Source organism: Tachysurus vachellii, chromosome 2 (genome assembly GCF_030014155.1).
Source record: "Tachysurus vachellii isolate PV-2020 chromosome 2, HZAU_Pvac_v1, whole genome shotgun sequence".
Classification (NCBI taxonomy): Eukaryota; Metazoa; Chordata; class Actinopteri; order Siluriformes; family Bagridae; genus Tachysurus; species Tachysurus vachellii.
In genome coordinates this window covers 25,086,989-25,111,512 of record NC_083461.1, presented here as the reverse complement: position 1 = coordinate 25,111,512, position 24,524 = coordinate 25,086,989, and the positions used below count along the sequence as shown (strand labels likewise).

The window sequence follows — 24,524 nt, the reverse complement described above, 5'->3', positions numbered from 1 at the left end:
GAAAATAATGTATGACTGCGATTAATAACACAACACACAGCCAAGCAAGAAACCCATAGTCCTGGCTTTGGGTTTTCAGGTTAAAGTTCATACGAGTCACTTAAAGCATGAGAAAATCTGAATCTTTTCCCCTTGAATTTCATTTCATTCACATTTTATCACTGCATTTTTGCTAAAGTAATAAAACAACGTCTTTTTCAGGTGTTTCCCATTTTGTCGAAGCAAATTGTAACTTGGCTAAATGCTACATGCTAGCACCTGAGAATCTGTCAGCTAGCCTTTGAATTTGTATGATATGGTCTAGAACTGTGTATGTAATGAGAAGCAGTTAACAGAACAATAGTGCCTCCTTTAAACCGACTGTAAATTCCAGTGTCTTCCCCATCTGGTGTCACAGCAAAGCTCCTTTGTGCTCTTTAGCACTCTGTCTTCACAGTTAGCAATTTATTTGATCTGGTTGAAGAAGCGAGGTGATCACTGTTTAATAAAATAAAGACCAAAAGGTCTTCATTATAGGCAACAGACTTTAAATTCCCCTGGACTAACAGGACCATCTTAGCCTGTTGCATACCAGATCACAGAGCTCCAGCAGCCTAGCACGATTTGCCATGGAAATAGGCACACATTCGGCGGCCATGCCGTGCGGGCCGAGCGAAAGGAGCTTCGGAGATGTTTTTCCAGCTGCTGCACCACTGCACTAACACCTTTTCTGCTCGGCTTGTAAATCACTCCATACAAGTACACGCTGATTTATCAGTGGCTTTGGATCGGATCGGATCGGATTCGGCCGTGCGAGACAGGAGGAGAGAAAAAAGTAGAATTATCAGTTTTCTTTTGAGGATTCGTGAGGGAGTGAATCGATGTTCTGTCCAGAGTGCAGTCAAAATACTCAAATTCTGGATAGATCTAATTCTGGTCTGTGATTCGGTGATAGCAGAAATCTGTAACCGTTCCAGGGCGTTTGACACTTTTCCAATTCTTTTCTACAGAAGGATTTAAACTCTCAAAACACGACTCTGCTGTTCGTCAGTGGATTTATTTCTTATTCCCCTGAATAACAATACAAATATTTCTAAAATCCCCAAATACTTTTACCTTCATCTCAGTCACCAAAAGCAGTAAAAGAGTTTTAATTAACAGAGATGATCATTAAATATTATAAAGAATAATCCCAGAATAATCTCTCTCTGTCTCTCTGTCTGTCTCTCTCTCTCTCTGTCTCTCTCTCTCTCTGTCTCTCTGTCTGTCTCTCTGTCTGTCTCTCTGTCTGTCTCTCTCTCTCTCTCTGTCTCTCTCTCTCTCTCTGTCTCTCTGTCTGTCTCTCTGTCTGTCTCTCTGTCTGTCTCTCTCTCTCTCTCTCTCTCTCTCTCTCTCTCTCTCTCTGTCTCTCTCTCTCTCTCTCTGTCTCTCTGTCTGTCTCTCTCTCTCTCTCTCTCTCTCTCTCTCTCTCTCTCTCTCTCTCTCTCTCTCTCTCTCTCTCACACACACACACACACACACACACCTCGAGCTATACCAAGTGTAAATGGGAATGAGAACTAAACCCCAGATGAACAATGGCCTTCTACTTACAAAACACAACCTACAATTATCTATTCACAGAGAGGGAAAGAGTTTACATGGAAAAACCTGGTGCACTTTTTCATTACCCCAAAATAAAAAAAATAAACAATTATCCGCACCACATAACACATACAAAAGGATTTCTCAACATTGAACCTGGGAAACATTACACACAATGCGTTGTGTATCTTGTCAATGTATTGACGTGTAGTGTAGCATTTATAAAGAGCTTTATTAGACATTTATATAAGCAGAATATTCCTTTAGAAATTTTGTCAAAGAAATATACAATATAGAAGAACTGACTTTTAATTAGAAAGTTTAAAAAAATCTATTTCTAATATTATTGGGAGAAATGGGGTGAGTTTTGTAAATTAAACAATAATTACTGACTGGGAATCTGTTAAATGACGTATATACATATAAAGAAAAAGTTTCTTTAGGTTTCAATATAGAATCCTGGGGTTTTTACTTGGTCAGGATCTCTGTGAAATAAATAGAAGTTCTTAAAAAAAAAAAAGGTCTTTCATGCTAAATTAAAATGCTAAAAATTACTACTGTTCCTCATTACCTGTATAAATTGGTCATTTGTACACATACGCATGCACAAAAAAAAAAATAATTCAAATAATAATAATAATAACTATAATAATAATAATAATAATAATAATAATAATAATAATAATAATAATAATATTAATAATGCCCTGTTTTCCAGCAGTCTTACTGTTACATTTATGATATTGGCTTTTACAACCTTATTATTTTATTATTATAGAATTTATTCCCAGCACACATGGAAATAGAAAGCATAAACATGTATTTTCAGTAATGTTAGGCTTTGCATCTCAGGCTTGGCCAATGAATCTGAGAACATTCCTCCTGTCATGTCCTTCACAGTTACTACAAACAAAAGATCTGGACAGTTTCCCATCTTACAAACTGTGGTTTTAAATTGCTGCCTGTTCCACCAGTGAGCTCGAAGAATAATGCAGAAAAAAGTGCTTTGACCTCAGAAAGTGAGAGGAGTAAATAAGTGTTGGCCGACAAACACCCCATCAGGCTAATTTTAGCTTCTGATATTAAAAGTATGCTTTGACATAAAGATGCACACAAATTAGAACCAAACTAGAAACATTATTTAGCTTTAATCAGATGTTGAGTATTGTTAGATTCAGCAGATTACAGCATTGGACAGGTTTCTCTTTAATGACTCTGATGTTGATTATGAATATATTGGTGTCCAATCTAATTTTAATTAAATGGCTTTAAGAAACTTCTGTAATAAATATAAGTACATTCTGTTTAATGTAGTCATTCTTTATTGTCCGCTAGGCTCCGATATTATCATTAGATATGATGCGAGACGTTGATGTAGGTCTTTAAACCCGAGCAATCATGTACAAGACACAACAACATTGTGTAATGATGGACGTTTATTCCACAGTGTAATGCTAAAAAATAAAGGAAAAAAGAAACAAGCTGGAAAGTAACTAAGTGTGAAATGAAAAGGATGATGTTAGTAAATGCTGAGGTTTATGGCCAGAGTCTGGAATGTTCCGAAGTACGCAGCGTCATCGTATTAAATGAAAAATTCTTCCTGAGTTTTGTGTTAACATAATTTTAACATCTTCAATTGTGTGTACAAGATTTATTTCGTAATAAAATCTTATTTGAAATAAACGCATTTATTTTACGTTTGTCTATATTTATTTTAGTTTACATTGTTTTAGTTATTTACTATATTACACACAACAGTTGCGGCAATGGGAACACAGTACAGTTCCTAAAGAGAGCGATGCAGCGGCACTTTAGTCCTTTGGTCCTGTCTCGTCTGGACACGCTGCTCAAACAGATCGGCTCTTGAAGCTTCAGCTTTCATGTTAACACCACCAGTGTGTTCGTCGTCTCCAATATTGCTCCATGGCCAAAACAAATCTTTACTGTAAGTCGGTATAAATGTTTAAATGCATCTTAAATCAGAATTACATTCTAGGGCTTTTCACACTGCGATTAGCTTCAGATGGGTTATTAACATTCTAACACTGCAGCTAGAGGAAGGTTTCACACTGTGTGTTAGTGTTAGGACTGCTTTTCACTCAGGGTTATGAAACCCTGCTCATTGCTGTTGCAGTGTTAATGCGGTGCCAAACATGTACAGTGTGAAATGACACGGTGTTACGTCTAAACGTTTAGCACCAGACGCCTAATCAGAAACTGAACAGCTTATGTCTCATATCACATGAAAACCAGGACATAAAAACATGTAAAGAAATCAGCTCAGTAGATAGAGTCAGGTGACGAGCTTCACGGAAGCGTGCAGCATAGCAAGAAGGAAAAAGGTAACTGAAATATTAGCTGAAGTTCATTCATTCATTCATTCATCTTCTACCGCTTATCCGAACTACCTCGGGTCACGGGGAGCCTGTGCTCAGGCGTCATCGGGCATCTCAGGCGTCATCGGGCATCAAGGAAGGATACACCCTGGACAGAGTGCCAACCCATCGCAGGGCACACACACACTCATTCACTCACGCAATCACACACTAGGGACAATTTTCCAGAGATGCCAATCAATTTCCGGAGTACCCGGAGGAAACCCCCGAGGCACGGGGAGAACATGCAAACTCCACACACACAAGGTGGAGGCGGGAATCGAACCCCGACCCTGGAGGTGTGAGGCGAACGTGCTAACCACTAAGCCACCTTGTGCTGAAGTTGGATATTAAAAAAGATTGTCCTTTATTACAAGCCGTTATTTAAACTCATCATGTGTTGCTTTTATCCAGTCGTTGTAGTTGATGGTGTAAATATGTAAAGTACAGTGTGAAACATGAGATTATAAAGAGACACTAGTCAGTGTTAATCCCAGGTAAAGTCTGAGCAGTGTGAAACGTCATACAACCCAGGATTCTGTTTAGCCAGAGTTTACAATCACCCAGGGAAATATTTCAGGACTGAGAAGCCCTGACTTCAGCATTTGCTGTCTCTGGTATTTTTATGCTGGAGTTTCTGTCACTATGACGTTGCTCTTAACGGCGAAACCGGACCATTATCGATTCTATCTGAGATCACTGATATTTTTCTTCTACTGAATGACATTATAAATGCTCCAGCACATTTTATGTGTTTCAGGGTGGACATTTCCTTTCAGGTCCCCGTGTGATGTCAGACGGAGGATAAGAAATGTACAAAATGAACAGAGTATCACAGTTTAGCGTGTGGTGAGAAATTACAGAGGAAAGTTTTATTTTTCCTGCAGCTGCTACACAATAAGGTCTGCTGAGAATCACTTATAGCTTTACAGCGTCAAATGAGTTAAACAGACGAGTCACCCGGCATCACCTCGGAGCATGTGGATCGGAACGCGTCCTCCTGAGATGTACAAGTGCGCGGCTGGCAGCAGCTCCGCTCGAACTGGTATGCAACTATGTCAGGCAGCAGATAGTCCTTGTTTATGCATTTCAAATGATTGGACAAAAGATTGTATTTGATTTCTCCCAAAGATTGTATTTTTTTTTTGTCTGATCAGACTAACAGCTTCTAGATGAATGCGAAGCTGTGGAGACTTTGATGAAGCTGAGAAACATCTGCTCTCAATTAGTACCGACATTAATGATGAGCCTGAGCTTTGAAGAGCTTTTAGTCACTGGAGAATGCTCAGGTTTAGTGAATAAATGCTGTAAGTAACCACTGTTGGGCCCTTGGGCAAGGATCTTAACTTTAATCCTCTAAAGTTACCGCTTTAATTGTGATCTGACTCACATGCTCTTTGGATCAAGTCCCTTTGGATCAAATAAGTGCATATGAAATATTGAGGCATTTACACCATGATTCAAGAGTAAAGCTACCTGTTTTGTTCAACAGAAGACATTCTGTTTTGTCCACACACACAGAGACACACACACTCACACACAGACACACACAAACACACACACAAGCACATACAGACACACACAAACACACACACAAACACACACATACACACTCACACATACACATGCAGACACACACACAGACACACAGACACACACACACAAACTCACACACAAACTCACACACAAACACACACACACACACACAGACACACACACTCACACACAGACACACACAAACACACACAAGCACACACAGACACACACAAACACACACACACAAACACACTCACACACACACAGACACACACACACTCACACACAGACACACACACAAACACCCACACATACACACACAAACACACACACACTCTCACACACAGACACACACAAACATACACACACACACAAACACACACACACACACACACACACAAACACACACTCACACACCAAATCTTTCAGCACATCTTACAAACATCACTGCGTCGGACCAAGGAAAGAGTTTTACACCAGAGACAATATTCTGGACGTTTTGTCTTTATAAGCTTCACTCTGTCAGACTCACAGTGAAACTCTGAGCCCCGTGTGGGGGACAGGAGAGTGCAACACAGTGCCTGGTGCAGACCACATGTCTGAGGATCTGCATGTGTTTTCCATCCTTAATTAACCGGGATGGTTGCCACATTCAGTCACCAGATAACAGCGAAAGATTATGTAAGGTTCGATCTCCAGAGCAGCCGATGTCCAGGGCTGGCGGCCAACACGAGAGAACGTGCGGTGGAATATGAATAACCTGTGAACCAGCTACGACCTCCTGCCTGCACAATGAGTGTGTAAACTTGAGTCAGGTTTTAAAAGGCAAACATGAAAAAAAAACTGATCTGTGTTACATATTGTTACATAACTACTCAGAGAAACAATTAATGTTAATATTATAATGTTCTGAAATAATATAACTATTATTTTCATTATTATATTATTATTATTTATATATTATCTTATAATAGCAACAAATCTTAGGTTCAGGCTCTGAGAATTTAAAGTGTTGCACATTTAGTGTCAATTGGAAAACGTGATTATTTTATAATGTCTAGAGTAAATCTCATTAAGCTCATAGCAGTGTGTGGAATGTATGTGCAAGATGTTCCTCCTTCACGATAGCTATTGCAAAAGCTTTTCAGAATAAAGACGACCGAAACTGAGATAGTAAAGTGCCAAGAAGACGATGGTGCTGTTTAATAAAGACATTTTTCCCATGGAAGACTTTGATATGATGAAATGTTCTTAACAGAAGTGGAATTTGTTCATAAGGTATGGCTGTGTGTGTGTGTTATGAATTACATATAAATAAAAGAGGTTCCCTGTAGGAATGCCTGTACTTCTTTTTTGTAACTTTGCCAACTTTACTTTTTCAACCTGAAGTAAACTTACAATATATTGAAATGTTTAAATATTAAACACGTAGAATAAGAGCTCGGACTTTTCCACACTACACAAATTTTGTACAAAAACTACACACAAATGTACTTTATTCATAACAGTCACACTGTTCTGCCACTGATCCATACTTATGGCACTGGACAGACATTTGAGGGTTAAGGGCCTTCCTCAGGGGACCTAGGATTCAAACTCACACCCTTCTGATCAGTAGTCCATCACCTTAACCGCTAGGCTACAACGTCCCCAAAAAAAAGATCTATAACATTTACCAGGTCATTCTATTTAGATTTATTACTGTAAATCTTTTTTTATTCTATGATGTTTGTTAATTGTGAAGGGTTTTCCAGGCTGCCACACATCAGTCTGTCCTTAGAAACAATACCCAACAGCAGCACAGCAGATCAGTTTTCAGATTTTTCAGTCGTAGTATTCGGTTCGGTTTTTCCTCCCTGCAGGATTCCTATATTCACAGATACAGTCATAGTGCTTACCTTTCTTAGACTTGGCGCCTATTTTCAGCTTTGAAGGCCATGCGATCTGAGTGTTGGTCTCCTCCATGACCTGTAAGAACGGAAGCCAAACATATCAGAGATTAGAAGCTGGTTTTAATGGGATTCATCTAAATGGTTTCAACAATTACAGCATTTCTAGATTAAAGACTATTTACATACATTTTTTGGTATTTTCAGTGAATTGACGCATGATTTTAAAGACAATACAGAGCAGAAAGCCATCCCCTGACTGTGCAATACAGAGCTATAACACGTGATATGGTTATAAGTTGGAAATGACAATACATTTGGGATCCGTCCACATTTCTCTCAGTACAGAATGGGTTTGAATCCTGTTCAGCTGCACTCACATGCCCTCTGCACGTCCACGGGTCTGGAGGGTGTGTTGAAAGTGCTCGGAGTACGTCAGGCAGTCTTAAAGTAGAGCTCAGCTACACTGGTGGCTTGACCTGTTCATCTGATCATAATGGCAGAAATGAAAGACAAACCTAACGCTTGGCATCAGACTTCACATTCCGACCACTTGACTTCTGCAGCTGGAATTAAAAAGTCAAGAGCACGGCCACTTAAAAGGTGATTAATAACCGTGCGCCAACTTCCCATCACGAGCTGAGAAAAAAAAATCTTTGTTCCAACAGACTCTCTGATTCATATATGAAGTCACTAAAACATCTAGGAACAGACATTTTGTCCAAAGGGCAAGAAATATTCTATGCAAGCTTCAACTAAATCTATTCAAACCTTTTTGTTGTTAATGTGACTGTTAGTGAATGTTGTTTAGGTAGTCAGTTCAACACATGACATGCTTATAAATTCTTGGGGCATTTTACAGACAGGTCCTAGTGCTCTAGCGCAAGTTCTAGTGGTTTTTGAAAAAGTCAAAGAAAAAAAAAGCTCTCTTTGTCACGCCACCGTGCTGCTGAAAGCTGCCAGGCCTGCAGTGCTGTGGCTCTGCATCACACAATAACACATGTCCAGCTGAAAGAGGGAAACGTCCTCCAATTAAAACAATCCGAGCTGAAACGTTTACAGTAAAAAAGGCCAAACTGCTCAGTTCCTTGCTGGAAACGAGGGATTTATTAGAGGGCGGGAGAAAAGGAAAAAAATCCCTCTGAATTTTTGCAGCATTACAAATGGAGCTGAAAGTCACCCACAGCAGTCAGAAGAGGAAAGTCCTAGATGGTAGCGGTGGTGGTAGTGGTGGTGTTTATGACCATGGCTTCATGTCCACCTAGCTGATTTTCATGTTCAGTAAAAATGTTCTCTGTTAACATCCACAATGTTGCACAATCGACTGGGGCCAGAATCCCAAATTACAGTACATGACCCAATCGGTTGATTTTTTACATAACACTCTTATTTTCCTTTTCCAGACTTGTAATGTTTTCACTCTGAGCCACAAAACTTGACTGACGCCTCTGAAGAGCCTGAGCCCAACCGGCAAACGCTGTCTGAAGACGTCACGTTTGTGTGATAGATCTGAGTCATGCGTTCACACATCTTTTACGCTTCATTAGAAATTAAGAGTGTTACAGCCAGTGCTGCCTCGGTGGGCAAATTTGAACAGATGACTGTATACACGAACTCGATTGCGAACGCTATTCCTCTCTGAGATCACTGCTGATTTTGGCAGCGCCGTGTTCACGTGAGCGGCACTTTTAATCAGACCACACACACTACAGACGGGCGAACACAGCCACTGGGTTTTACCTTGTTATTCAACACCACATAACACACACCTCTGTGCAGTATGATTAGACATTTTAACAAATTTTTTATATAATTCAACAATTCATCTCTAAATTTACAGACTACAAACTGATTTGTTACTTCATCAAGTTAGTTCAAACTGATCAGCTTAGCATTATAAATTGTACAGGAAATGCAAATTCAAATTTTATGCATCACATTTACAATCATAAATGTTACGACCTACAGAGAAATATCTAGGACTGTTTGAAACATTCATTCATTCATTCATCTTCTACCGCTTATCCGAACTACCTCGGGTCACGGGGAGCCTGTGCCTATCTCAGGCGTCATTGGGCATCAAGGCAGGATACACCCTGGACGGAGTGCCAACCCATCACAGGGCACACACACACTCTCATTCACTCACGCAATCACACACTAGGGACAATTTTTCCAGAGATGCCAATCAACCTACCATGCATGTCTTTGGACCGGGGGAGGAAACCGGAGTACCCGGAGGAAACCCCCGAGGCACGGGGAGAACATGCAAACTCCACACACACAAGGTGGAGGCGGGAATCGAACCCCGACCCTGGAGGTGTGAGGCGAACGTGCTAAACACTAAGCCACCGTGCCCCCCACTGTTTGAAACAATACAATGAAAAAAAATAGAATAAGATAAAACAGAAAGTAGAGTTGCAAATAAAATAAAGTTTCATTAGCTTACATTTGACCAGACGAAAAATAATTCAACGTCAAAAAAAGCAGCATATGATGAAATACTGTGGTACGGATAGAAGATGAATAATTATGAATAAATAACAGCAAGGACTATTATGTATTTAAAAAATCCAACACTCAATGCTGATAAAAACAATTCAGATCGAGAACACATCACCTCAGAGCACAGTGATGATCACATTTTAAAAGACACTGTAAAATTTCCCACGCTGTGATATTTAATGCTCCAGCTGAGCTAAGTGTGAGAACCCGCTGCCATGTTAGCTCGGCTCAGGCACCTGCTTCCTGCCGTAGTCCCACTGACAACAGCTGCTCCTGCGCCACCCTCGGCTCCAGAACCCTGCTCGGTCAGGAGCTTCATTGGCGTAAACAGCTCTTGGCTGTTGTTATGAAACTCGTCTGTGTTATATTGATTCAGCTGAGTCTTTTAAGTTGGCGAACACTTAATATTTTAATCAGATTCAAAGTGCACAGAGTCTACACAGGACTCAGAGACAAGTTACACAAGTTCACACAAGTTCACGTATCCCAAAGAATGACGTGATCCGCCCGAGAACATGAAAATGCCAGGGATGTCCTGAAGGCCTTCTAAAATAAGAGGAATAGGAGGAGATGGCTGATGTCAGAATCTCCATAAATGTCAGAGAAATCAGAGAGAGAACATACTGAGCCTTTTCTTCACTAGCATCTGAACCGATCTGACTTATATGAGGTTTCTTTCCTCACAGCCTGGTTTGATCCTGCTCTGTGTGAAACATCTCCCCATGTTTGTTCTCCTCATGTAAACGTCTTCTGCATTCCAAAGCTGAATGAATAATTCATCAGGAGTCATTTTTTTAAACAGGTTTGTCACATCACATAATTGTAAAACCAGGCTGCTTATTTTTCCTTGAGATCCAACACAGCTTTCTTAACATGGAAAACTCCCTTGTTCCATGTAAATGTTAGCACACACTGACCTGATCATTACTATATCATTGTCTGCCTCACCCTTCCTCATAGAGGCCCTATAGGAATAGTGCTACAAAGCCACAAAACCTCTAAACTCAGGATCTTCATGATTTAGAAGCACATTCCTTCCTATTTTTAGTTCATGTACTGTTTTTTTTCTTTTCATTCAGAAGGCTTTCGTCTAAGAGGGTTCGAGTTTAAATCATAAATGAGAGTTAATCTATTACCCGCTCTGTACTTCCTCTATTAAACGAAGCGGACATGACTCTTCTTTTAGATTAAAGCAAAGTCGTTAACCCTGAACATGCTCATCATATTTCACACTGGTTCGGTTTATAGTACAGCCTGACTGTGAGCGATGAAGTAAAGGATTAAGGCATTGCAGATAATTTGGTTAAGCAGTGAAAAAAACACAAGCCTTTCACAATTAAAGTTTAAATGGGTTTAGAAATGATATCTCGACCACACACATCCAGTTCGATGTTACATATACACCCTAGTCTGAGGCTTCGGGGAAAAAAAACCCTTGCCTCTGTTGTTTCAGGATAAACATGCATCAAGAAAAAAAAAAAAAACAGATCCAGGCCAAGCAGAACACTTCATCAGAGAGCTCAGCGGAAAGAAGGCAGACAGACAGTGAGCAACGCCATGAGGAGTCATCTGTTCGTAGGCGTGGGGAGTGGCCTGGTCCACATCACAGGCCAGAACTACCACTGTTTCCACAGTATCCTTGTCCCAGGGTGAAGTGTGTTTTTTAATTGGCTTGAACTCCGATTGCATGCCGAGAACCGGGAGTCTCAACCGTCACTGAGAAACTTACATCACAGCCTGTGTACTCAGTCCAGAGAGTGGAAGAGTGTGTGATGGGACAGTCTCAGCCACCAGATCACTGTTTCCACTGTTTGCAAACCCTGTTTTGTAGAACACCGTGAATCGTGTCTAGATTTTCCTTTGTAGTTAGCATTCAGGCTAAATTTAATACTGACCGAAATCACTTTTGATGGATGTTCATTTGGTTGTCTACAGTGAGAGTGTGATTACTGAGCTGGGACCGTTGGAAAAAAACAGGACTAACTGAGCCAAAAAATGCAAGGTATCATGGTAAGAAATCTGGAGATAAATCAACAGATTTCCATTGGGAGTTGTTATGAAAAAATGGTTGTGAATTTTTAGGATTTCATATCCATTTCAAGGCCAGATGCAAATAAAACAGTAAAATTAAGAACAGAGACACAGTACAATGTCAGCCTTTGTGTTAACAGGAGGACGGTGTTTATTTGAACTAAACCAGGAAGGCAGGGTTCTTTCACTCTGAGAAGCTGAAAAGCCCCCATTAGGTTTTCGGAACTGTCAATTATAATATATTTATTTAAATATATTTTGCAGCAGAACACTATTAAATCCATTATTAAAAATGGAAAGAGTTTGGTGCAAACACAACTCGGCTCAGAAGAGGCCGTCTACCAAATGTCAATACCGAGGCCAGTAGACAAGCAACCAACAGGCCAAGTGAAACTCTGAGTGAAACCGAGCTGCAGAGATTCACAGCTCAAAGGCGAGAAGCTGTTTGTAGGAGAACTGTAGCTCGGACACGCCACAAAGCCAGGCTTTATAAAAGAGTGGTGTGGAGGAACGTATTACTGAAAAAAAAAGCCATGTGAAATCCCATTTGGAGAAAATAAATTCTACTCCACTGTGACCAAAATCTAACTTTTTAGCCTTGGCACAAAGTGTTATGCTTAGTGAAAACCCAAGACTGCATATCAGCATATCTGTAAACCAAAGCATGGTGGTGTTAGCATCATGAGGCAGGAACGCCTTTCATCAGCAGGAACTAGGAAACTGGTCAAGGTTGAGGGCAGGATGGATGGAACCAACTACAGGGAAATCCTAGAATAAAATTCTTCCAGTCTGCAAAAGATTTGAGACTAGGTTAGAGGATCAGACTGATTTTAAAGATGTTGGCAAAGTTACTGTCCAGTCGTTCGCCATGTATGTGTTCCCCAGTCAATCTGTCAAACAACTGTAAAAAGGGTACTCTAGTCCACTGGAAATAAAGTCACATCATAAAGTCACATCATGTTTAGAGGAAACCCAAGACTGCACATCAGCCTGAGATTAACATCTCGACCGTGTAGCATGGTGGAGATGCACTGTGTAGCAGGTATGTTTTTCATCAGCAGGAACTAGGAAACTGGTCAAAGCTGAGGGCAGGATGCATGGAACCACACTGGGCACTGCAAAAAAAATCTATTCCAGTTTGCAAGAGACTTGTGACTAGGCTAGAGGTTCACCTTCCAACTGATCCAACAGGAGGCTTATTCTAAGCACACCGCCAAAGTTACTGGTGAGTCGTTCCCCGTGTATCTGTACGCCATTCAATCTGCTTGAGAATATGTGGCAAGATTTGAAGAACGCTGTTAGCCGGTGGTTTCCGTCCAATCTGACCATGCTTCAGCAAATTTGCCAAGAAGAATAGATAACAATACACCAATATATTCCAGAAGACATCTGAGTTGGATCTAGCAAGTATTAAACCAACATATAAGCTGTTTTAAGTTTGTTTTTGGGTTGAATACTATTATATTCTATGATTTCTAAGCTTTCAGCGTTTAAATGGGCAGCTGGTTGTTTTTGTAACAGAAAGGTAGCAATCAGAATCAAATTTAGCATTTACTCTAACTACCATCTCCTCTGAGGCACAACATCTACCCAGCATCGGTGAAGCTTTCTGTCAGGCTCGTGTTACCATCCGCGTCTGATTGAGAACTCACGTTAAATGGTGGTTCACATGTAACATGGTGTTAACGAAAAAGCTTTTACGTCGGGCCCAATGAAAAGTGCTAATAGAGCCATTATGTTCCAGTACTCACACACCTGCTTCTCATTACCTCCGGCTCCTCCACTAGTCCCACTACAAATAATTCTCTGTTTACAATCTGCCTAAACTCGATAAACAATCGTGGGATTTCTGGAGGGACTTATGAAAAGATGCATGCTGAAAGAATAAGTAAACCATTCCAGTCATGATCAGAAAAGTTTATTCGTTTCTTGGCTAGATAAGGCTATCTAGATGTGAGATATCGGACGTCTGGTTTAAGTCTCGGTCCTGGACCGGTCGCAAGGCTAGATGATAACTCACTTTGAAAACTTGTGATGGTCCAGTTCCATAAAAGCTGTTGCACTTGTGAAGCTGTTTTGCTGAGGAATGTGAAGTGCTCAAGAAATTACAATCAGGTATGTTATAATTCTAGGTATAATTTTCTTTGATAAATGCATTAAATCTAAGACGGGACAGCTGAACTCAGCTCGACAGGAGACCCACTTTGAGCTCAACCACCTTTAATTCTACTAACAAAAGTATCCGCCTTTACTGCTGCAGTTGTCCACGTGGAGTCCAGGGAAGAGCTCGTAAAACAGTACATCACTTCACAGCGGTCTGTTAATATCAGCTGCCTTCACGGGAAATCCTCCGTCAGTAAAGAGGGCAATAGTTGTTTTCTGTGCATGTGGCACTATGTGAGTTCCTGAGGTTTAGTCTCCTTTGGAGAGCTGATCTCAGCTCTCAGGTCGAGTGTAAACATCCATCCATGGTGGCTGAATCCCTTCATTGTGCTTAAACCCAAATCTGAGACTGCGACAGAGCGGAAGTCACTGTTTTGACTGAAAACATCCATGAGGTCTGTTTGGTTCTCTGAGGCGGGCAGACCTGTGACCTCCGAGCAGAACAAATGTCGAACACAGCAGGAATGATTCACCTCGCAAAGTGGAAATGTAAAGTGTGGGCACATTTAAAACAAGGGTTTTAAAATGAGGAGATAAATTTTTAAGTTTAGAGTGATTTCATTTCACTTTTGCATTGTATGGTGGGAAAAGGTGTAAACTGAACCCATTGAATGTCAGTTTAACACAAAGCAGTGAACACCACTCAGTCATTGTAAGCTATCAGACATTTACACGAGGTTTTTGTTAACTTCATAAACAGGGTTACTTCATAAACAGGGTTAGAAATCTGATTGTGTTACAAAAGTGTTAAAGTAGCTTAAAGTAGCTTAAACCTATTCTCTATTTTTAAAACATCTTTTCTAGCAATCTGTCATTTCTGAAAACACAGGCTCATTCCTCTAAAACTAAATCCTTTATTTCCAACTTGGCTGACAACTTGGTAAATGATTATTTGTAAAGCCAGCCCTGGCATTCCTGAAGCTCTGGCTGCTACTATCTGAAGCAGTTTGAGGTCCACACTTAATCCTCTAGAGCAGGCTCTCTCAGCATAGTAGGTTTATTTTCCCCACACCTTTCAGGTTTATACAAACCTTTTAGCTTTCAGTGTGATGGGATTCTTCACTGGATCAGACCTACGGCACGGTAGAGAGTGTATTTATTTTGAAGGCGTTACTACATTAAAGCAACCAGACCTTCTACAGGATTGGGCCACCTGCCGTGGTCTCACTTAAGTCCTGGCTTGCATTTGCCACCTCTGGGCCTTCTGGCCATTCATACACATTCGCCTTTCTGTGTTTATCCACCGCAGTCCTGCTAGGGTTCTGCTTAAAAGCCTGCAACTATTTCCCCTATCAAGGTATTGACACAGGGCAAATGTGCTTGTCTTGGCTTTGGCAGCAAAAGGATTCGATTCCACCTCAGCAAAAACAGTAGAGTTACCATTCACCAACCGGTCAGTGAGTATCAGTCATTAATCAGCAGCGCAGCACCAGTCAGTGGCAGTGCAGCCAATCAGAGAAATTGGACTATTCTGTCAATAAGCTCATGCTAATAGGACAACGGGGCACAGTTAAGCATGTCCACATGTCATTTGCTTTTCTCCCGACTGTGAAGGCAATGTGATTTTGACCTATTTTATACCGCTACATGGGCTTGCCAAAGCAATGTGGTTTCCTTTACCTTCTGAAAGAAATCCTCGCCTCCGTTCACCCTCCCCTCGGCGGCAGCTGTGGAGAAGAATGGGATATTTTAGAAAGAATAAAACATCAGGGTTCACTTATGTATGTGTATGAACAAAAATCAGCAAGTAATCTTAACATATTTTACCACATGGCCAGCAGTGGAAAAATCCCTGTTATTGGCATTCGAGCAGGTAGCGTGCGCAAGCCAATTTCCTGCTTGTTGGCAACAAGACGTCCTTGTGGGAAATGTGTAAGTTAGGTTAAGACTCGTATAAGTTTTGCTGTGTATGAAGAGATACAGACAGTTTTATATTGAGGAAAGTCCATGTTCTCCTCCATACTCCAGGAGTGAGTGTGCTTTAAAATAATTCCTCCAACATGAAGGTTGAATTTGCTTATTGATGATATACAGTAAGACCTCTGATCAACATGTCTGATTCAGAAGGCTGAAAGCAAACTTGGATCCTTTTACTACATACCGTATGACAAATAACATGTGCCTGAGATTGATTCAAGGTAATAAATAAAATGATCCAGTTTGGAAAGACAAAAGCCTGTAAATCAGTAATGTAAAATCGACAAACTGGCATGACCTACAGTGTATATGGTGACATGGGCAAAATCCTGTTGCCACAAGCCCATCTAAGCCAAACAAATCCTCAGCGTGTATTTATATCCTAGGAATTACAGGGATGTTTTTAGATTCACTACAAACTGCACAAACCAGCACAGCAGCAGGCGTATGAATCAGCTCCGCATTACGACGAAGCCATGAAAGCACATCCAACATGCTGCGTAAAAGGATCTGCATGAGAGATGCTTACAGTAACAAAGCACGTGTAAGTTTATAACGATAATCAAGTCCTGATACGGTATTGGGTTATGATTTAAAATGAAAGTCAAGAACACAACAAGAGTCTAAGAGAAAGTGTTAAGGATAAAACCTCAACAAGTTTGTACTGACTGTATCATATACAGTAATATAGTCAATAGGGTCTGAAGATAAATCAGCACATGCAGAAGAAATTTCAGAATATAAATATGATCCGTCTCTAAAAAACACACACGCATGTATATTTTCAGGGTCTTATAAAAACTGTAATAACATGAATATCAATGTGTGAAAATATTAAGTCCACACATCCAAATATCTTATTTTCCAGACTACAAGGTGTGGTTTCTTTGGCCTTGAGCCACTACTGCTATATATACAGACTCACTGACTGTTATACTACAGGAGTCACTGTACCGTCACTGTCACGTGTCAACACGTTTATACCATGAGGAAACATTTCAACAGTTTCATGAGGATGAAATTCTGTAAATCGTATTCTATCGCCTTCACGGTCACCAGATATCAACCGTAACAACACTTTTTAGAGATCCTGGGACTGATATGATCTGTACCAACATCATCAAAATATATCTTTTGGTAAATGGTTGTCTGATGGAAGTCTCTGCAGCAAAATCAAGCATTTTTGACCACAACATTCATAAAAAACAGTTTCCTGTTAGGACTGGCACAATGTACCACCGGCTGTTAAAGCAATTTGATGTATAATACATCCCTTAACTATAGGAAAGACAAATTACAGCAACACTTAATAAAGGGACCAAAAACTTAACGGAACCGTACCGACTGTGGTGACTAAGACTCAGACTCCCTGTTCATCAATAAGCTGAATCTTTGCCTCGTGTGTAAAAAGTACTGGGAATTTTTAAATCTTGCTTAAATTTAATTTTATATTGCAGCAATTGACCTGTGGAAGAAATAACCATTTTATTGCCGATACATCAAACTGAATTGGAGCTGCACTGCTAATGCTGACAGAATTTCACTCGTGCATGCAGCAATAAAAATTACATTCCTTTCTTTTTGTTGTTGGAATTTAATTTCTATTTTTTTCTGGTGTGTAGAAATGCTGCTTAAATTTGCGAGGCCAAATTTTTTTTCTCACAGTGTGGAGTACAATTTATATATATATATATATATATATATATATATATATATATATATATATATATATATATATATAAAACCCTCCATATTTATGGCACCCATTAATCTTATTATGTAAGAATGGGGCATTTACTCTAGTGGGTACTCTGGGTTAGTTCTGAAATGTTTATCAATTTTTGGAGCTTGAAGTGCCAGTTTTTTAAATTTCCACAAACCAAACATTTCTAAAATTAATTATGTGGCTTTTGCACTTCATAAAGTGACTTTTTTTAACCTCAAAGCTGGCAGACGTTTCGTGAAATATTTTCACTCACTCGTTTTCCTTATAATTTTCCTGCTGGCCTTCGAAGGCAACAGGACGAGTAGGTCACACTCTGACTTCTCTATCCTCAGCCACAGATTTTAGATTTTCCTGATTCCCAGATATTCCCAACACAACCAAAACATTTCTCCACTGGTGGAGTTCTCAAGACTGTTGAGCTCCTAACCCTATGACTGAAAGTAAGCTCAGCAACCTCATAATGAGGAACATTGTACAGAGAATCTCATTTCATCAGCCTGTAGTTACAACCTAACTCAGCTGATCATCAGTTGGTCAACAAAATAAAAAACTGAGCTCCTTTTCACCACCACAGTTTGATCACGTCCACCTACATTGATGCTTGTACTGATATCAGACTCTGATTCTGAATTTCCTTATACTGATATTATACTGGAGGCACGGTGGCTTAGAGGTTAGCATATTTGCCTCACACCTCCAGGGTTGGGGTTTGATTTCCGCCTCCGCCTTGTGTGTGTTTTAGTTTGCATGTTCTCCCCGTGCCTCGGGGGTTTCCTCCGGGTACTCCGGTTTCCTCCCCCGGTCCAAAGACATACATGGTTGGTTGATTGGCATCTCTGGAAAATTGTCTGTAGTGTGTGATTGTGTGAGTGAATGAGAGTGTGTGTGCCCTGCGATGGGTTGGCACTCCGTCCAGGGTGTATCCTGCCTTGATGCCCGATGACGCCTGAGGCGTCAGGCTCAACGTGACCCAAAATAGTTCGGATAAGCGGTAGAAAATGAATAAATGAATGAATGAATGATATTATACTGATGGAAAACATTATAATGACCCTTTACTAACACATAAATACTAATTACATACTCAAAACACCAGGCCAACAAACTCAACACCAAATAACTCTTCATCATCACTCTTTTGAAGTCATTGATCTTCTTTTCCATGCTCTAATTTTGAGCCAAACTAGATACAGAAACCAAACCCACAAAACCCTCTGAAGTTAAGAACAAGACTTAGCAAGGTAAAGCAATGAGGCTTGACATATGAAGAGTAGTCCAATTCCAGCTGAGAACTTGCAGAATGCTGTGATTAATCAAATGAACGATCAGGTTGGCAGGCGAATGTCAAGCCAGTCACTACATTTTTGCAGTGAATAAAAGAAAAAAAAACATTAAGCTTTTAATGGAGCAAGTCCATGAATCATCATTATGATCATTATCCCACATGGTGTGTGCAATGGATTCCTGAAGCAAAACTGCTCCCTCCCTGTCTTATTTTCATTTCTCTATATTTATATTTCTCTATAATTATATGATGTACAAACCCATAAGGCCAATATCACCTCTTTCAGGTTACTATGTCACAGCAGGACGCATTCGGTGGCTGACTTTTGGCAAAATAATTGCCAAGTCCACATTTCCATGAAATAATTTCAAGCCACATCAGTGAAGTTCTGCACTACAGTTAAACTCAGGCTGAAAACTAAACGTGGCTGAATGTAACCAGTTTCTCATTATATTATTAAATACTGTATATTTTAATTATTAGTAAACTGACCAGAGCCGTCAAAGAACTAGCTTCAGTCTAAGCCTCTTATGTCACAGCCACGAAACTTTGATGTCAGACATGTCAGAGAAAATTGGAAAAACTTCCAGGTTGGGTGTGTGAGGATATTTTTTTTTAAAATCTGCCTGGAAACAATGCCGTCATTGCACTCGAACTTCCCTCATGGAAGAAGGAATCCGTCACATTTACAACTGTGACAATCAGCACTTATGAGGATCAGTTAAATGCTAGATTTTCCAAATGATGAAGAAGTTCACATTATAGACTCGATACTGGTTCACAAGAAGTTATTAAGTGCTACTATAAGATTAAAATGAACCAAATATAAAATTATTAAAGGTGGGGTCTCCGATGTTTGAGAAATGCTTCAGAAAACTGAGTCGGGGCGACCAACAAAACAAAAATCAAAACAAACGTGTAGCCAATGAGCAGAAAGGGGCGGGTCTTGTCAATATGGGTGGAGAGAGTGTTCAGTGCGCATGTGTGACATTAGCAGAAAGCGGTTTTAGCATTGACATGGAGGATAAAAAAAACAAAGAAAGAAAGTGAAGAAAGGCTTACAATAAGGCAAGAAGTAGGACCCGTGTTAATATAGGATCAGCTTTCCAGCGCTGGAGAGAACTGAAGGAGCGGGAAGTTGGCGCATATTCACAGATTGGAGTTTCCCGAGTCAATAACTCCTGAGCTAAACACTGTTACTACACAAATAACACCTCTTTTCTATCGTAGTAATGTAGAGACGCAGCTACAACCGCGTTTTGCTAGTAACAGCGTTTAGCTCAGGAGTTACTGACTCCGCCAACTTTACTTAAGACGCCGAGGCGCTTTTTTCCTTCTCGATAGGTGAGTAACGTTGGTTTTGCTTTGTTTCACAGAGCTAATATATGCCGTCCTTTGCATGATTATGCTTGTGTGTCATTTTTGCTTGTTTGTTTATCTGCAATCGTATTGTTCTTCCCTTCAGCTATGATAAAGACACATTTCTTTCCATTAGTTGCCTGGGTTACGTATGTATGTGTGGGTGGAGCTATAAATACAGGGGTGGGACCCATTTGGGTTAGGAGCGTGTTTGTTTTGGTGATTTCAAATGTCAACATTTTGGCTTTCAAACAACGGAGACCCCACCTTTAAACCTATTTCTAGAAATGCTCATTTAAAATTTTTTTTTTTGAGAAATAAATCTTTTTCATGCTTGAAATTAGTAGAAAAAACGTAGAGAACTATAAGTTGTAGTAATCTTAGATCTTATTTGTTGTAATTAAACAAAATAACTAAAGATATTTTCACTCTTTCTTTTTTTCACACATCTACCCTGGTGACCTTCCTAATATCTCACATTATTATTGTGTAACCATCTGTCTGAGGAAATGATTATCAGCTGTTGCCCTGGCAACAAATAAACAAAACGAAGAATGTGCAGCGTTTGACGTGGTTCAAGGATGATGTCCTCCGAACTGGATTTGCTGGCCACCTAAATATTTGGCCACTACGTCACAGCTTACATCAGGGAAAGACTGAATAATGAGCACTTATGGATGCACAGTCAAACGGAGGCAGTTAAATACATCCCAGATTAACACTTTCTAAACCAGCATTATTGAGAAGGTCTATTACATGCCATGATCCTTAAAATCTTAATCATAATTATATTTTTTTTACACAAATTATGCTGTATATACAACTAGCACATATTTCATTTCATTTACATTTACAGCATCTTTCAGATGCCCTTAGCCCTTATCCAGGGTTTGGGTCCTTGTTTAGGGGAACATTGGGTCCTTGTCTGGTGGACATGAGATTCAAACTCACAGCCTTCCGATTGATAATCCCACACTTTAAACACTAGGCTAGCACATCCCACATACTCTTTTACATACACATATTACCTCCAACAGTATTACTTATTTATTGTACATATACGTACAGATTTATCTCCACTTGTTCATTTGCACAATTTCTACTTATTTCTATTTATGATTTCTGTTAGGCCAATCATAAATACTATAAAAATTTTAGGTAAGGGTTGTTATTGTCTGTGATCTGGGGTTGTTGTAAATGTTTTTTCTCTCTTAGCCAGCAATTGCTGCAGTATTCGTACCTGTGCATCCATGTCCAAAACTATTAAACACCAGTAGAAGTTGAAAAGGAGCTTTTTCTGACAGAAACATAAAAATGCAGCACCTGAGCTATACCAAGTTCCACAAGAAAATACAAGTGAAATCACAAATTGTGGTCAGACGAGACCATAAAAAGGTTTGGCCCCAAATACCTGCATAGAAGGAATATCCCCTAAACCCAGTGTAAATTATGGTGGTGGATCATCAATGCTCTGGGGTTTAATGCCTTGCAAGCTCTTGTGAAGATTGATGACAGTATGAATTCTGCTCAGGTCTAGGAGAGTTTAGCCCACAACCCCGTTTACTGCTGCCAAGAGTCAAAGAATTGGTGATAGACGGCCATAGATCTCTCAAGAAGATAATGACCGCAAATCTACATCTAACCCAAGCAGAAAAATTTGGAGAGGGAAGTCCATATGCACAAACCTAACTGTGTATCAGACTAAAATATTTCACATGAACGACTGGTCTAGAATTCTTCACAGGTTTCTAAAACTACAGTAGACATTACAAGAAGACCTTCAGCATTGTCGATGTCTTGTGAATATGATGTGATGAAATGATAATAATCCATTATGTATGTAGCCTAATATCTGAATACTTGTGTCATGTTAAGTCAATCGATAGACTCCACATCTGGCCTTCAAACATGACCACACCGGTTTCCACTTCCTACAACTCATCACGTTCACCGTTTTGAACTTGGAACATATATATATATATATGTATATATATATATATATATATATATATATATATATATATATATATATATATATATATATACATATATATATATATATATATATATATGTATATATATATATATATATATATATATATATATATATATATATATATATATTTATCTATTTTTTTTTTTTTTTTTTATACCAAGGTCCTGTTTTTTAGAAATTTTTGTCTGTTAGCTGTGTTTAAAAAAATCCATGCTAACCTGTAAGTCCATTCTCCTCAGCGTCTCTGAATTTTCAAAAATGGGTGCCAATACTTCTGGAATCAACTGTGTGGATTCCTCAGCCCAAGAAATTGGATCGTAATCATGCTTTACAGTGACACAGTGTCAGGACTCTGCCCGGACTCTGGCCACGTGCATTTATTTACGTTTCTCGTCACGTGTTTGCCCCGCCTTCGTCTGCTCCTCCCTGTCGTCACACCTGATCCTTATTGTGTTATCATTGTCTTTTGTATTTAACTGTGCCGCGTTGCCTCGTGCAGCGCGGCATCTACTGTGGTCTTAGTTTTGTTTAGTCCTATCTCGAGTCCGTGTTCCTGTTTTGTGTATTTGTTAATAAATCCCTTTTGTTTTAGCTATCCTGCGTTTGGGTCCGCTTCTGTCCCGTGTCATTACACACAGACAGTAACAGATAGATTTGAGATAGATTCCTGCATGCGACATAAGCGAAGGCTTGGCGTATTATTAACCGATTTAATGTCTCAGTGACTCCATGCATTATGGTGTCCTTGCTCATAATGTCATATAAAAACATGACTGAACATGTGTTGCACTAACACTATATTTAAAAGGAAGCATCTGTATACATTGCATTAATTCATCTGTATACTCAATTCATAATGAGTGCCAATACTTTTGGAGCCAACCGTGTATGGATTCCTAAACCCAAATAAGTAAAAGAAATTGGATCATAATCCTGCTTTTGACCCACAGTAACAGAGTTGAGTTAGTGAGTACCAGTGTGAGATGGATTTCTACATGAGACACGGTGTATTATTAACCGACTCAAAAACAAACCCAACCATGTGTTGCACTAAACACTAACACCATATTAAAAAGGAGGCATGGTGTAGTGTAGGGTCTGCCTGTGTGAGGCTTCATTCAACACATGAGTCAGGTCCTAAAAAATGTGTGCTGTGGATGCAGAGATATGAGCCAGTGGTGTCTACACCATCTATGAAAGTAGATGTAGTGGTTTGTTGGGAAATCGTTATCAGCAGCTGTGTTCCTTGGCCTCATACACCGGGAGGATGTTATGTCCATGGGAGGTTTGCGAGTTAAGACTATTCTCGTTAAGAAAAGCAGATGATTTGCTGCTTCTCATGCGATCAGCACGAGACTTGTACGTGTGCAGGCACCTAAAATAGAGTTTCAAATAGTGTGTGGAAATTTATGTCAAACAGATTAAATATCTAGCTCTGTTTGGTGATGTTTTATAGAATGGGACAAGCTAAGCAACTAGCAAATGATAAAATATTATATATATATATATATATATATAAATATATATATACAGGGAGTGCAGAATTATTAGGCAAATGAGTATTTTGACCACATCATCCTCTTTATGCATGTTGTCTTACTCCAAGCTGTATAGGCTCGAAAGCCTACAACCAATTAAGCATATTAGGTGATGTGCATCTCTGTAATGAGAAGGGGTGTGGTCTAATGACATCTACACCCTATATCAGGTGTGCATAATTATTAGGCAACTTCCTTTCCTTTGGCAAAATGGGTCAAAAGAAGGACTTGACAGGCTCCGAAAAGTCAAAAATAGTGAGATGTCTTGCAGAGGGATGCAGCACTCTTAAAATTGCCAAGCTTCTGAAGCGTGATCATCGAACAATCAAGCGTTTCATTCAAAATAGTCAACAGGGTCGCAAGAAGCGTGTGGAAAAACCAAGGCGCAAAATAACTGCCCATGAACTGAGAAAAGTCAAGCGTGCAGCTGCCAAGATGCCACTTGCCACCAGTTTTGCCATATTTCAGAGCTGCAACATCACTGGAGTGCCCAAAAGCACAAGGTGTGCAATACTCAGAGACATGGCCAAGGTAAGAAAGGCTGAAAAACGACCACCACTGAACAAGACACACAAGCTGAAACGTCAAGACTGGGCCAAGAAATATCTGAAGACTGATTTTTCTAAGGTTTTATGGACTGA

General features: G+C 39.8%; 1 protein-coding gene across 1 annotated transcript in view; it reads right to left on the bottom strand.

Annotated features, from left to right (window-relative positions):
- Nucleotides 1-24,524, bottom strand: part of bicc1b (BicC family RNA binding protein 1b) — a 66,915-nt gene that overhangs the window by 33,722 nt on the left and 8,669 nt on the right. Inside the window, exons 2-3 of the mRNA XM_060863981.1 lie at nucleotides 15,683-15,729; nucleotides 7,373-7,442 (exon numbers count right to left, since the gene is read on the bottom strand). Of these exons, the coding sequence (XP_060719964.1) occupies nucleotides 7,373-7,442; nucleotides 15,683-15,729 (117 nt within the window). The remainder of the gene's footprint in view (nucleotides 1-7,372; nucleotides 7,443-15,682; nucleotides 15,730-24,524) is intronic.